This window comes from Molossus molossus, unplaced genomic scaffold (genome assembly GCF_014108415.1).
Source record: "Molossus molossus isolate mMolMol1 unplaced genomic scaffold, mMolMol1.p scaffold_m16_p_19, whole genome shotgun sequence".
Taxonomy (NCBI): Eukaryota; Metazoa; Chordata; class Mammalia; order Chiroptera; family Molossidae; genus Molossus; species Molossus molossus.
In genome coordinates, this window is record NW_023425354.1 from 5,232,485 (window position 1) to 5,247,688 (window position 15,204).

Sequence of the window (15,204 nt, forward strand, 5' to 3'; positions counted from 1 at the left end):
CATCTTTTCTTAATTTCCAACTTCATTTCATATATCTCACTTGGTCCTCCCCATCATTCACAATATTGCTCTTTACTGAGTTTCTTTTTCTTTTTTTTATCCTCTGACATTTCTTTCTTTCTTTTTTTTTTTTAATCCTCACCCAAGGACATTTTTGCATTCATCTTCAGATAGCGCATGAGGGAGAGCGGGAAGAAGAGAGAGAGAAACATCAGTGTGAGAGAGACACATCGACTATTTGCCACCCACACGACCCCAGCCAGGGCCAGGGACAAACTGCAACCGAGGTACGTGCCCTTAGCAGGAACCGAACCTGGGTCTCTCTGGTCCATGGGCTGACACTCTAACTGCTGAGCCAAACCAGACAGGGCCTGAGTTTCTTAAAAAAATTTTAAAAAATTTGTTGAAGGGAGTCTGCCTAGTGATTATTGCTACTGTTGCCTGGGAGAGATGAAGTCAAAGTTCTCTATGCTGAATGCTTACTGACAGTCTTTTTTTCCTTAAAAGAAATCTGTTCTAAGGAAGTGGGCCTATTAAGAGATGTACATTTCAAAGCCTGGTGGCTACTAGCACCAAAAGCATTTACCTACTCAACAACCCCAACTCCCTCCTTTTACACTCCATTAAGATGGTGGAGAGAGGACTTGGTAAAATGTGTCCAAGTTTCTCCCCTTCAGTTCACAAGCTGTGGATGGTGGCCAAGCATACGACCTGTGGGGAGTAGGAAGGCTTTCAAACTGGAAGAGGCTTAAGCTTACCCACGCCAACCTCCTCCTTTTTAAAAGCCCAGAGATGGTGAACAATTTCCCCAAAGTCACACAGTAAATTGTGGCAGAGTCAAACATGAACTCAGGTCTCTACTACCCCGCCAAATGCCCTTTGCTTGGCTTCTGCACTACCTTCTTTGGCCATAAGGGGCACTCGTGGCAGGGTTCTGGAGAAGACAACATCCTCAAGGATGCTTACTCATGCCAGCAGGCCATATGGAGGAGGAAGGCTGGAGTTGGATCATGAAAATAAAATCAATCCTCCTGATAAGGTTTTTTCTGTTGTTGGAGCCTGGCTGAGCCTGAATCAACAAACAAGGTCCTGGGCGTGAGCAGCCCCTGCCAAGCTGGGAGAACTGAAGTGGGGGAGGGCTTATTCCAGGGCTGTTTTCCTGCTTCATTAGTTCACAGGGTTTATTACCTGCTTCAGGAAACATTTTTGTGTGTAATTCAAACAAACTTTTTCTGTTCCCTTGGTTGGTATCCTGCTGGGACAAGCCTGGGCTGATGACAGCAAGCCCACCATACCCACCGCCACACCCCAGTGATGACCTCAAGGAAGGGCACCAGCAGAGTGTGTGGGGAGCTCTGACCTCCAGGCGACAGACGTAGGCCAACTGGGAGCAAGGGTGGACTGGCAGCTGGCCCAGCCAGCTACTTACCCCCGGGTTGCCGCCTCTGACACAGTAGGGAGAAGGGCTTCTGTTGCAAAAACAGCTCTATTTTCACCGAGGTCCTTGGGCCCTGCCTAGCAATCCTTATCCTCCCTGGTCAGTCACATGCCTGCCTTCCCCTAACCCCAGCGCTAATCTTCCCGTCAACATACCAGGTGGGGCAAAGGAGGGAGAACCGGGAGCAGGCTCTGCTGAATGTGCAGGGGGTTCCTCAGGCTGATTCTAGGACCCACGTCTGGTGCTCCCCGCGGATTCTCTACACAGATGCCAGGACAGATACTCCCACCGACATTTAATCTGTCCAAACCCCACATCCAGGCCAACGCCTCAGCTTGGCCATCCACTGCTGCAGGCCACAACTGATGCTCTTCTTGCCAAGGTTCAGCGGGAAGCCCAGCAGCCTGTGCTGGGGGTAGCCCTGAGGGCAAGGGCTGGGTCACGGGAGGAAGAAAAGCAGGAGGGCTTCGGAGGACAGGTGAGCCCTTTGGAACTGTCTGGAGGCCAGAGGTCACAGAGATCACATCGGAGGCATCCAGGCGGGACTTAATGGTCTGGTGAGTTGAGTTGTAGCAGCGGCAGTGGGCAAGCAGCTGAGCTGAGACAGCCACAACAGACCCAAGCAGGGCTCAGACCCACCTTTCTGGGCCCCAAGTACCCTGGTGCCCAAGGAAAAAAGTCAGGACTCGCTCCTGGATTCTGCTCATTGGAAGGAACCCTGAGTTTCGCAGGCCAGCCCCCAGGGTCCCAGCTCCTGGCTGGGTCCCGACGTGTGAGCCGGGATGGCCTTTGGTTCAGGTTTTCTGGGCAAAGCAGCTGGACATCCCATTCTTGGGCTGAGACAGTAGTTGCTCACTGACCTCTGAGCTCAAATGCTGGTCACACATGTGATCCTGGGGCTCAGACGCTGGTCACATACATGACTTCAGTACACAGCCGCTTCTCTGAAGTGTCTGTGCCCTCCACCATGAGGGCCCGCTCCGGGGCAGCCTCCGTGATGGCTGCTCCCTCCTTGGCCTGCCCGCCCTGCCTCTCTTTCTTCCGAAGGGCACAGAAGCTGCCACCCATGTATAGGGCGGCTGAGATGAGGAAGAAGCCGGACATGTAGAAAACGTAGCTGAAGTTGCTGTCAGTGTTGTCCAGGACAAACCCTGAAGGGCGGAGAGCGAGTTAGGCACCGCCCAGGGCTACCAGCCCCACTAACGGGTGCTCTGCGAGAGCAGGGGTTTTATTTTTGTCTCTGTGGAATCCCCAGTACTAGGAGTTGGGGCTGGCACCTAGTAGGCACTCATTAACTAGTCGTCAAATGAAGGCGGGGAGGAAACACTAAACCTACTCTGGCCCAGGCAGGAAGAGTCCTCAGGCCAAAGAGCACTTAAGGACACGTCTCTCTTACCCTGGTGGCAGGAAGCTATGGAGACAGGGGCCAGTGGGGTCTGGACTCTCTGCTCAGACATGTCCTGGGTCCCCCATACCTCCTCCCAGAGAGCTCTCTCTACTTGCTGGCTTGGGGAACTCCCCTGGAAACTGAGACTGCCAACTCCACACTTGGGGCATTACATCTCACGGTAATAACTGCAGCCACGTGTTGGCTGCTGACTGGCCCCCAGCACCAAAGGCTTCACAATCTTCCCTTTTGCTCTGAATGTCACACTTCTCATGGGGGGCTCTGCTCCCGTATCTGTGTCTCCCTCCCTGCACAAGTCACCATTGTGCCCCCAAGTATGTCTCTTTGCTTTAACTCCCGACTCTTCCACCAGAAGGGAAGTCTCCGTATCCAGCCATGTGCACCCCGTAACTGGCACAAGTCAATCAATGGTTATGACAGGTGTTCTTGTGACACTGTGGCTCAGAGAAGGTAAATGACTTGCCGGGGTCCCACAGGCAGGAAGTGGGAGAACCAAGATGTCAATAACAGCAAATCCGTGCATAGTACTTACTCTGCCAGCTTCTCTACTAAGCTCTTTATGGTATAACTTGTGATCCTCACAAGCCTACCAGGTAGATTCTATTATCATTCTCACTTGCTGATAAGAAAACATAGGTACAGAGACTCAGGTAAGTCTGGTATGCAGACCCCTATTTTTAACTGTTCATACTCTGAGAACCAGCAGGGGACACACTGTAGCCAGTCCCTTGGGTGGCTACACAGATTCTAAGTCCCTACTCCTGGGATGCTGGATGGGGCCCAAATCTGTCCAGACTGTTCCCTTTGCCTCACCCCCTTTCCCTGCCCTCCCGGGCCACACCCTCGAACACCTGGCTGCCCTCCCTCCCGGGCCTCACCAGCCATTGGGGGGGAGATGAGGATGCAGATGCTCTCCAAGATGGTGCAGAGGCCCAGGGCCCTGGAGAAGCGCTCCATGGGGACAACATCCATGAGGACCTGGAAGAAGAGGGCGCCAACCACGCTCATGGACACGCTGTACACCAGGCAGTAGCCCACCAGCACTCGGAAGTCGGCTGACACTGTGCACACCAGGTTGGTGAGCCCGTTGAGCAGGACTGCCAGGCTGAACAGGTACTTGCGATAGCTGGCGACATCCTGCCGGCCTGCCACCAGCCCCGCCATGGGCCGCAGGAAGATGTTGCTAAAGCCGATGATGGAGATGAGCAGGGCCGCCTTGTGCTCGTCCACCCCGTGCTGCATGGCGTAGGGCACCAGGAAGACGTGTGGCAGCGGGAAACCGAGGATCATCCACGTGACACCCAGCGTGAACACTCGGTAGCCTGCATTGTGCCACAGGATGTCGAAGGCCAGGTAGCGAAGGATGACCTGGCCACATGCTGCCAGGCGGCCAGGAGCAGGTGTCTTGGAAGGTAGAGAAGGGCTTTCTCTGGTTTCAGGGGCCACACTGGTGGCCACGGGCCTCAGGATGGCCCCGCAGACACAGCAGTGGAGAAAAACCCCGCCAAAGACAAGGAAGGTGCCCCTCCAGCCCAGGTCCTCCAGGAGGTGGCGGGCGAGCAGCGGCCAGAGTGTGATGCCCAGGGAGACACCCACCGAAGCCAGTGCGTTGGCCAGTGCCCGCCGGCGGGTGAAATAGAAGCCCAGTACGGTGATGGTCGACTGGAAACTGAAGCACAAGCCCAGGCCTGTGGTGGAAGAGGGGAGACCAGCTCGAGGGTGTTCTGGAGCCTCCCACTGTGGGGATAACACAGTCATGTCCCGCGCCTGCTCTCCTTCCCTTCTGGCCAAGACGCACCTCCAGGTCCCCAGGGAGTTCAGATGGGATCAGCCTGCCTGCCCCTCCCTAGAAGCATCCTGCCCCTCGATCTGCCCTCCCTAGGCTGCCGGGGGCACACCTGTCCCCTTGGCACAGCACCCAGGCGATCGTTAAAAACTTAAATCAAAGTAAGTCTCTCCCCTGCTTAACACCTTCCATCACACCTAGGAGAAAAAGCCAAGGTATTTACTATGCCCCGGAAGGCTCTGCACAGTCTGGCTCCTGGCCACCTCTTGGGTGCCATCTCAGGCCACTCTCCCTGTCACTCACCATGATGCAGCCACACTCGCCTTTTCTTTCTCTCTGGACATCAAACTACCTCGGGACCTCTGCCTGGAACACACTTCTCCCGACTTTCTTCACCTGACTTGGCTCAGATGCTGCCTCCCCACCCACTCCAAGCCTGCCCCGAACAGCTGAACATTCTGGAGAGAAAGCTCACAACCACTCATGACCACTGGCCTCGGGTGGGCCCTGGCTTGCCCGGGTCCCTCGCCATTTCTTCCCCCTCCTCCTGGATGACTCGCGGCTTTCTTCCTCTTTTATTTTCATGCCTCACCTCTCCCCACTGCCAGCTGCCAGCCTGCCCTTCCTGCCTGTGACAATGGACCCTCTGTGCTCCGGGTCAAGGACAGCCCTTTACTTCTGTCCTGCATCCTGTGCCCTCAAAGGCATACCCTTCCAGCAGTTTCCCTCTCTCCTGCATCATCCACTTTCTCCTCTTTTCTAGAGCGTGCCTCCTTTATTGTTATTTCTCATTAAAAACGAAACAAACCCTCTCTTGACCCCACAGCCTCTTCTGGGTCCTGGCCCATTTCTCTGCTCCCCTTACACCGAAATTTCTTGAAAGTTTTGATGATCTCAGTTGTCTCCAACTTCCCTCCTCCTGTTCTCTGTTGAAACTGTTCCCATCAGCCCTCGCCAGTTTGCCTCAGAGGTTACAGTGTTGGCCTGTGGACCAGAGAGTCCCGGGTTCAATTTCCATTAAGGGTATGTACCTTGGTTGCAGTTTGTCCCCGGCCTGGTTGGGGACGTGTGGGTGGCAGCCAGTCGATGTGTCTCTCTCACGTGGATGTTTCTCTCTCTTGCCCCCTCTCTCCCTCCCACTCTATCTGAAGATAAATGCAACAATGTCCTCAGGTGAGGATAAAAAAAAAAGAAACTGTTGCCATCAGACTTTCACCCCAATGGCTCTTAGCAAAGTCACTAGCCTTTGCATCGCCAACTACTCCCACTTCCTCTCGAACTTTCTTCCTCTTGGTCCTCCAACTTCAGTCAATTCTTCCCGCCTAGACCACTAAACACTGGAGTGTCCTGAGGCTCAGTCCTCCCTTGTTCCCTTAATGACAGCAGAGCGACATCTCATCTCAAGACTTGAATACCAGCCATCTCATGATGTCCCAACTGCTCGCTGCAGCTCAGGGCCTGTTCCCAGAACTCCAGACTGGATGTGTCCAGATCTGAGCTTCCCATCCTCCTGCGACCTGCCCTTCTTGTTTCCCCTGGTGGTTAGTGGCTCCTTCATTCTTCCAGGGCTCAGGGCAAAAAGGCCTGGTGTCACAGTGCAGTCTTAACACACAGGCCCCCAGCACGGTGCTTTACAAGTAATGGTCAGAAGAATGTCACTCACCTGGCTGCCCGAACCCCTCAAGTGGCTCCCATCTCACTACAAGTGAACCCCCATCCAGACTCCACCCCTTGTTCATGCCCCTCTACCCTACTGGCTGTTGTACTGCTGTCACCTCAGGGCCTTTGCACTTGCTGTTTTCCTCTTCCTGGACTGCTCTTCCCCACAGAGCCTCATGGCAGACTCCCTCCATTAGCTCCTTGCCCAAACATCACCTTCTCTGCCCGCTTGTTGAAAACAGCAACCTCGCCCTGGCCGGTTTGGCTCAGCAGTTGGAGCGTCGGCCTGCGGTCCAGAGAGACCTGGGTTTGGTTCCCACTAAGGGCACGTACCTCGGTTGCAGTTTGTCCCCGGCCCTGGTTGGGTTGTGCGGGTGGCAACCACTCGATGTGTCCCTTCACATCGATGTTTCTCCCTCTCTCTCTCCCTCCCACTCTATCTGAACAAAAAATGGAAAAATGGCCCTGGCCGGTTTGGCTCAGCGGTTAGAGCGTCGGCCTGCGGTCCTGAGAGACCTGGGTTCGGTTCCCGCTAAGGGCGTGTACCTCGGCTGCAGTTTGTCCCCGGCCCTGGTCGGTTGTGCGGGTGGCAGCCACTCGATGTGTTCCTTTCACATCGATGTTTCTCTCTCTCTCTCTCCCCCTCTCTCTCCCTCCCACTCTACCTGAACAAAAAATGGAAAAATGTCCTCGGGTGAGGATAAAAAAAAAAAAAAAAAGGAAAAATGTCCTCGAGTGAGGATTAAAAAATAATAATAATAAATAATAATAATAAAAACAAAACAGCAACCTCCCCCTAACCCTGCGTATCTTTCGCATTGGGTGTTCTCAATGTTTTACCTTTTCATTTGTTTAACACTACCACCCTCAGCCAGGACACTATGACATCAGCTGTCCTGTCTTCTCATGCACTTGTCCCAATCGAATGAATCCTCATTTAGCTGTGCGTTGTCTCTCCTCCAGGTGAGCAGCCCTGCCCTGTTCACTGGCACCTGGCACTTTTTAGCAGGCGCCCAGTGAGTCTCGAAATGAATTGACAATCACCTGTGAAGAATCCTGCGGCGAGATAGAGCTGGCTGAGGGTGCGGCAGAAGGAGCTGGCCACCATGCCCAGGCTGGCCAGCACCCCCCCCAGCATCACTGTCGCTCGGCAGCCAAAGCGTCCCACCAGGATGCTGCACAGGGGTCCTGTGGGGTGGAGGCAGGATGGGCAGGGATGAGAAGCCAGGTGGCAGCTGACTGAAGAGTCCGGGGGGAGGGGGCAGTGGGGCTAGGAGGGTGTTCCAGCAGGAACTAGCTCGGAGGCTTCGAGGGCGTAAGCCCGGGAGCCCACAATCCTAGACTCTGATGCCCGCCTGCCACACACTGGCCATGTGGCCTGGGCAAGGCTCTCCCTCTTTCTGCCTGTTTCCTCCCCTACAGAATGAGAGGTCAGGCTGACCGGGTGTGAGGTGAGGTGCTGCATATGTTCAGTTTGACCCAGACAAGGATCGCAGAGGTGCAGACCTGAGGCTGCTTCCAGCCGGGTGAAACAAGACTGGCCACAGCCCTCCCTCCAGCCTCCCACCTGTCCAGGGTGGGCAGCGAGGGGCCTGGGCCACTCTGCACCCCTTGCATTGGGCTCTGGAGAAAATTAGGTGGGATATCTTCTCCCCTCCCCCGTCACCTCCAGCCACCGCCAGAGTCTTGCACCCAGAGGTCTGGCTCCTGCTGGAGAGGGGCCTGTTTCCCTCCACTGCACCCCCCACCCTGTGGCTTTCTCGGGGCCCAGACCCAGAGGAGTAGAGGCGAGCCAGCCCTCTCCGGCTGCTCGTGCCTTGCAAGGCCCCATTCACTGCGCGCCCTGCCCCCAAGCACACGCAACGGTTTCAGGGAAAGTGGTGCATGCACGAGGTGTGTGTGTGTGTGTGTTTGGGGTGGAGAGGGGATGTGTGCCAATACGATTTTGGGGATGAAAGAGGAAGTGAGCAGCCATCCTCAGACATGATCAAGCAGAGACAGCTGTAGGGGGGAGGCGAGGCCTTGCAGCAGTATGACCGCCGAACCACACGTATTCCCCACCGCCACACTTCGACCTGACTTAGCAAAGGTGATATTGGGGAAAGCCCTGAGTCACTGAGTTGGGGGTGGGACTGGGACGTGTGCCAGCTTGGCCGAGATTGCTGAGGGTGCTGGGGAGGGGCCCTGGGAGGCAGGGCATTTCTTTGGCAGGGTCACTCCTTCTGCCCTGAACTCACTCTGTAATCTTGGGCAGGCTTTGTACTTTGTACTTGCTTGCTTTCCTTATCTCTAAAATATGGGGGGGGCAGGAGGGCCTCGGGATCAATGATACTTTTTTTCAAATCCTCACATGAGGATATTTTTTCTTTGATTTTTTTTAGAGTGGAAGGGAGGGAGAGGGGGAGAGAGAGAAACATCGATGTGAGAGAGATACATCAATTGGTTGCCTCCTGCACAATCTCACTGGGGCTGGGGATCAAACCTGCAACCCAGGTATGTGCCTCTTGACTGGGAATCAAACCCATGACCCTTTGGTCCGTGGCTGACAGTCTAACCGCTGAGCCAAACCAGCCAGGGCCAATGATACTTATAAGTTTAAATTTTCTATCATACTCTGAATAAGCATGGGCTAAATGTGTGTGTGTATATGAGGAGTCTAAAGCTGGGGAGTGGGGGTCCCACTGGATGCCCGGCTTCCAGCCCCTGGCCCAGACCCCTCTCCAGCTGCACGAAGGAACCCCCCCGAGATTCCCGCTTCTGCACCAACCTTGCAAGTGAAAAGGTCATGCGGTCTGGGCTAGGCCTGGCCTCTCCCCTTGCCCTGAGCCTGTGCCTGGGGGACAGGTTCAGCGGTCATTCCAGCAAGGGCCGCACCTATCCAGTCTGATCTCCTTCACAACCGGAGGGAAGGAACTGGAGGAGCAAGCAGGCTGCTGGTGCCAGGTGAACGGGGGAGCAGGAGGCAGGCAGGGAGACGGGGTCAGCTAAGGCAAGCCCACCCCCACATGGGGAGAACTCTGTGGTCCCATCAGACCCCACTCCAGCTGACCAGGTCCCCTGGAGGCCACCGTCTGTGGAGACTCCCTGGAAAGTAACCAGAAGCTGGGGGCAGGCCCCTGACCTTCCCCTGTAGCTGGGGTCAGGGTCACAGTCCTACAGGAGCTAGCCAGGAGATGGGGGGCTGCCTTCTCTCCATCTCCCCAGCCCCTGCAATTCCCCCTCTGCTTCTTGGTGAAAGGTGGGGCCTTTGCCCCGCCCCCATCTTGCTCCTGGCATCTTCAGAGCCCGTTCGGGCGAAGCCCCCGGGGAAGGGCTCCAGAACACAAGTCATTCAGCTGCTTACATCTCCCGCGCTCTCAGCACCTGCCAAGTGTCACGTAACCCCCTAGGGTCTCATGTGGGAGGTGGGCATGATGCTGGGTGTTACCCTCACATTGCAGGGGAGGAAACCAAGGCTCAGAGTGGTCTCAGCCCGTTCCTCCTCCAGTCTGTGCTGGGTGTAGCGCCCCTCGAGTCTGGATCCGTCCAAGAGGACTGGCTTTGCATCTCAGGTGCCTCCCTGCGCGGCCCAACCCAGCCCAGCCCAGAGGGATTCCAGTCCGGGGAGCAGGCTGTGCTGAAATCAGGTGAAATCTTAGGAATTCACCCAGCAAGGCAAAGCCTGTGGCCTCCAAGAGAGGGACCCAGGAGGCCAAGAAGGTTGTGGCTTTTTGTCATCCCTCCCTGGGCCCCTCCTCAGGCTACTTACCCCCTGCGTGGAGCATGGCCGTCAGGATGGAGGGGAACCAGGAGGTCTGGCTGTTGCTGGCCTGGAACTCCTGCTGCAGCTCAGTGAAGAAGATGCCGATGCAGGTGGGGAAGCCCAGGCTGAGGCCCTGGGCCACCATGGAGGCCAGCAGGACCACCCAGGCCCAGCAGCCCTCGGCGCGCTCCAGGGCCTGCGGCATCCTCTGCGGGGAGCACGGCCACAGCCTCGCTGCCACCGCTACCAGTGCCTGCGCTGCCTGGGGAGGGACAGGATGAAGCTGCCGGCCCTCCCCTGGCTCACCTGCCACCTCTCCTGGGCGGCTGAAACCATCCTTCCTCTTGCCTCAGCACCAGGTATCAGAGGAGCGCCACCCGCAGGGAGGTGGCCAGAGGCCCGTGAGTTGGCCTTGGCATCTCCTTTCACCCACTTCCCAGAGCCAGCCTGGCAGGGGGGCTGGCAGGTGAGGGATCCGAGAAGCAAGGCAGGTGAATGGGATTCTCTCCAGTCTAACATCACTTGGCAGTCAGCAAGCAGGTGGGACTTCCCGGGCCGCCCCGGCCCCACACAGCAAGCGCTCAGTAACTGCTCATAGAATGGAGCAGGGCTCTGGGGCCGGCGAAGTCCCACGGAGCCCCCCGCCTGGCACACACACACGCATTTACATTCATAACGCGGCTGCCTGCACACAAGCCACTGTCGCAGTGCTACATCAACAGCAAACTCCTGTCGGGGCTGCTGTGAAGGCCACGGCGAGCACGCTGTGCTGGGCGCAGCCAAGGAGTGTGCCCAGAACGCAGCAAGGGCGCCAAACTCAAAACACAAACAAACAGGGGCACCAACCTCGGCAAGCACCCTACAGTTCTCCGTTTATAAGGAGTCATGGCCGAGAGTCAAGTTTCACAATTATGCTGAATGATCTACCACCTGCAAGGGCTTCTCTGAACAACCCCCCAACACACACACACACACACACACACACAGATACATGCACAGCCGCACATGGACACATATCAAGACACATGCTCACACACATACACAAATGTAGGCACACACTTACATAGACACACGCACACAGACACGTGCTGCACATACACACACGCACCCTCACATCTTTGGCTCAGTCCTATCTCAGTTCCTTGTCACCACCAGGCCATTCCCTCATCACAGAAGCTGCCCTGACCAGAGCGTGAAGCCCGAAGCCGTCCCCAAATGCAGAACCCTCCTCCACACCCTCCTCCATCCTGGCTCCCCGGCGCCCTCAGACCTGCTCGGGCTCCACGTTCAGCAGGCTCTGGGAGCAACTTTCACTTCCGTGAGGCAACGGGTCCCACGAGCTGCTGTTCCCACAGCCCCCTCCTTTTAGCCCCAGGTCCAGGGAAGATCCATGGAAACTCTCAGAAATATGAAACCTCCCCTTCCTGCCCAGCCAAGCAGCCCACACCTTTCCCCCAGGCCCAGGAGCTGGAACACACCCGGGCCCACCCTACAGTGACTCCGTCACACGCTCCAGTTCCTTCTCAGGGTACAGCCTTGCCAAGGTGAGTGTCCCATTCATCCCAGCCTCAGGGTGTGAGTGTGAGTGTGGGAGTGACCTTGAGCCCTAGTGTGGGCCAGGAGTACCTCCTGCCCGTCTGGCTCCTGCCTGTGACGCTGGCCCTGGAGATCCCCTCAGCCCTGATCCTCTTGGCCCAGCTCCAGGCTCGGGCAAACCTCGGTTCGGCTCCTCCAGCAAACTGGCTCTCGCCCCTTCCAGGATTTCTGTTCCCTCAGCAGATGGAAAGGCCACCAATGCCACCTGATCCTCTCTACTGTGACCTGAATGTCAAGTCTCCACACCCTTCTCCATTGCTCGCCCCTCCTCCCTGACACATCCCGGCCCCTCAGCCTTCCAGGACCTGCCACTTTCCCCGTCTTCCTCCCGGAAGGGCCACCAGCCTTCCTCTGCTGCCCTCACTTCCTCCCGTGCTGCCCCCGCTGCTGCCCCACGCCCAGCTCTCCCAAGCTCCTGGGCTGTGCAGGTTCCCCCTCGGAGCAGCACACTGTCACTGTCCAACAGGTGGCAGGGAAGACGAGAGATCAGAGACGAGATGTCGGAAGGCCTGGTGGCCCCCAGCCCCCCTCCCCAGCTCTTGCCCCTTTTCTTTTTTTAAATTTTATTTTAGAGAAGAAGGGATTTTAGAGAGGAAGGGAGAAGGAGAGAGAGACAGAAACATCGATTGGCCACCTCCTGCATGCCCCCCACTGGGGATCAGGCCCACAACTTGAGCATGTGCCCTGACCCGGAATCGAACCTCTTGGTGCATGGGTCAATGTTCAACCACGGAGCCACACCGGCCGGGCTCTTGTCCCCTTCTTGTTCATCCCTGCCCTGCTCTTCCAGGGAGAGGTTCCTTTAGTGCCCTTCTCAGCAGCCCCTCTGTCCAGGATTCTGACCTTCACTCTGCACCCACCTTCCCTCCAGAAACTTTCGGTGGAGCTGGCTCTTCATAGCGTCTCTTTCTTGGGGACTCCTGGGACAATCAGAGCCTAGGAAACCACTAGGCACCTTTGACCTCTCTTTGCTTATTGCCTCCCTGCTCTGGGGACCCCTGGCGTCCCTCTGGGAGCTCCTCTACAGACTGTCTTCCAGGAGACTGTCTCCCATACCCCCAGCAACTCCCATGCTTTTATGTCCAGCCCCCTCCTCACGCAAGCTGGCTCCCCCAGACTTGGCTACAGTGGTGGTTCCTCTGACATCTTTGGCCAGAGAAAAGTCTGATTGGCCCTTCAAGATTCAGCCCTGGGGCACCCCTAGGGCACACCCCACCCCTGGCTGGGCTACACCCCCTTCCTGTTTTCTCCCCTTAATAGGGGTTTCATAGCACACTGGAGTGGTTCGATTCTTTATCTTGTCCCCCTGTCCCTACTCCCTCTTCTACACTAGAAGCAAGGACCTGTTCATAAACTCCCACCCAGCCTCTGGCAGAGCACAAAAAATAATGTTAATGTGACCCACCTGCGTTCCCCCGCAGGCAGGCCAGCTGGGTGACCTGGCTTCCTGGCAAGCAGGTCCATCCCAGAAGACTGGAGCAGAGCAGAGAAGAGCGGCGGCGGGGGGCTCCGGCTGTGCCTCTGCCCCAGTTGGGAAGTGGTCTTTCCTTTGCTCTGGGAACCATGAGTCATGATCACTGCCTGGTGTGTGGTTGGGGCAAGGAGGGAGATGTGGCTAGAGACACCCCGCTCGCATCTCACTTCCTCATTCTCATCTCACTTTCTGGGAGTGGAGGAGAGCAGCTTTCTGCAGGGGCCACACCTCCGCCCTCGGGGACACCCCCATGCCCTCTGCCCAGAGTGGGAGCATCTTCAGGCCCAAGCGACAATGCCGAGATGACATTTCTTGTCCTCCCAACCCCCAGGCTGATTTTAGGATCTCCCATCAGAGGACAGAGGTGTTGCTAGGCCCTCGAAATCCTTTTCCTGCCTTTCTGAGTGCACGTATGGTCAAAGGGTGAGTGGGTGCTCTCATGCAGGGCTTGGGGTTCCTGGACTGGTGTGCAGAGTGGAGGGGCCTCCTCCTCTCCTCCTCTCCCCTGCTTTTCCTAGGGTGAGGGGAAAAGGAGGCGCACAAGCCCCAGAGAAGTGAAAGGGTGGGCAGCCCTGGCAGACCCTGGAGACCCCCTCGGCACCAGACCACATACGTATGAGGCAGGAACCTCGAGCCCAGGACCCAGGACAGGCGCAGTGGGGCTCCCTGCTGGGCCCTGAGAACTGCAAGAGCCAGCTTGAACTTGGGGCTGACAAGCCCTCAAACCCCTGCACCTGGCAGGGACCCCGGAAAAAAGGAGACAGTTCCAGAGGTCGGCGAGCTGGAGCAAGTCACCCTCTCCCTTCCCAGCCTCCAAAACGTGCCCCACATTTCCCACAGGGCAGGCTGACCTTAGCCTGGAAGGGGGATGGGACAGGCAACAGAAATTCATGACCTCTTGTCACCCTGGGCCCTGTCTCTGAGGTCCGGGATCTAGTTTCCACTCGACTTCCCACCCTCCGCTGGAGAGATCTCTGGGTGGGGCTTCGGGCGTCCAGGCGGCGCTCGTGCGCAGATTTCAGGCCAAGCCTTGGGTGGTGCGGGTCCCCTCACTCCAAGGAGTCGCTTTGGAGGAACCCCCTCAGGCGTGGGGGTCTCCAGCCCTGCGAGGCTGGGGCAGCCCAGGACCAAGGACAAACAGGCTTTTCCGGATCCTCACCCCCGACAGGCGGGAAGGGGCCCGCGCGGCCCAGGGCGGGCCAGGTCTGCCATGCGCTGGCGGGGACCCGGCGGGGGGACGCCTTGGGGGCCGTGGGGGCCCGGGACCCGCTTACCGGCTCGCACGGGCCAGCGTGCCCGCAGTCCACTCCCGCGAGCGGCTTCCTGCGGCCCGGCGCTGCTGCGCTGGAGGTGGCCGGACGCCGGGAGGGCGGAGGGGACCGTCTGGCACTCGGGCTCGGGCGGGCCGCAGTGGCGCGGGTGGGTGGGACCACCTCGGAGCCGCCGGGCGTGGGGGACGGAAGTCTTGCCTGGAGGTGGGAGGGCGTGGCGGGGCGTGGCCAGCGCCGCACCTTATCTCAACCTGAGTGGCTCGGACGGTCCCGCAGCCCGGGCGGTCAGCGGGTCATTTGCATGTCGTTAGCATGTCATTTGCATAGACCATCTGCTCACTCAAACTACTCGATTTTCAATTTTTTTTTTTTTTTTTTTTATCCTCACCCGAGGACATTTGTCCATTTTTTTGTTCAGACAGAGTGGGAGGGAGAGAGAGAGAGAGAGAGAGAAACATCTATATGAAAGGAACACATCGAGTGGCTGCCACCCGCACGACCCAACCAGGGCCGGGGACAAACTGCGACCGAGGTACGTGCCCTTAGCGGGAACCGAACCGGGTCTCTCCGGACCGCAGGTCGACGCTCCAACCGCTGAGCCAAACCGGCCAGGGCTCGATTTTCAATTTAAGTCCCAGGTTTCAGCCCTGGCCAGTCTGGCTCAGCGGTTAGAGCGTCGGCCCGCAAACCAGAGAGTCCCGGTTCGGTTCCCGCTAAGGGCACGTACCTCGGTCGCAGTTTGTCCCCGGCCCTGGTTGGTCGTGCGGGTGGCAGCCACTCGATGTGTCCCTTCCACATCGATGTTTCTCTCTCTCTCTTTCTCCCCCTTT

The 15,204-nt window shown here is 57.3% G+C and overlaps 1 protein-coding gene across 3 annotated transcripts; it reads right to left on the minus strand.

Moving 5' to 3' along the window:
• Positions 1–1,716: 1,716 nt before the first annotated feature.
• SLC16A5 (solute carrier family 16 member 5) lies at positions 1,717–14,472 on the minus strand. Of its 3 annotated transcripts, none has more exons than XM_036269944.1 (6): positions 14,378–14,472; positions 13,035–13,183; positions 10,040–10,295; positions 7,336–7,479; positions 3,725–4,534; positions 2,339–2,589 (listed from the first exon to the last, which is right to left on the minus strand). In XM_036269944.1, the coding sequence occupies exons 3-6, from the start codon at positions 10,236–10,238 to the stop codon at positions 2,339–2,341; spliced, it is 1,404 nt and encodes a 467-aa protein (XP_036125837.1). In that variant the 5' UTR covers positions 10,239–10,295; positions 13,035–13,183; positions 14,378–14,472. The 3 variants fall into 3 exon arrangements, with proteins under 3 accessions (XP_036125838.1, XP_036125837.1, XP_036125836.1); XM_036269943.1 differs by having other exon boundaries at positions 13,035–13,210; XM_036269945.1 differs by lacking the exons at positions 13,035–13,183; positions 14,378–14,472 and having other exon boundaries at positions 1,717–2,589; positions 10,040–10,238.
• Between the last annotated feature and the right edge of the window lie 732 nt (positions 14,473–15,204).

What these genes read in the sequence shown, in the direction of transcription:
- SLC16A5 (XM_036269945.1), bottom strand. Translation starts at nt 10,238, where the DNA reads ATGCCGCAGGCCCTGGAGCGCGCCGAGGGCTGCTGGGCCTGGGTGGTC. An exon ending in GGCCATGCTCCACGCAGGGG is followed by an intron (nt 7,480 to 10,039) that starts GTAAGTAGCCTG and finishes TCCACCCCACAG; the next exon opens with GACCCCTGTGCAGCATCCTG. An exon ending in CGCCGCAGGATTCTTCACAG is followed by an intron (nt 4,535 to 7,335) that starts GTGATTGTCAAT and finishes CTTCCACCACAG; the next exon opens with GCCTGGGCTTGTGCTTCAGT.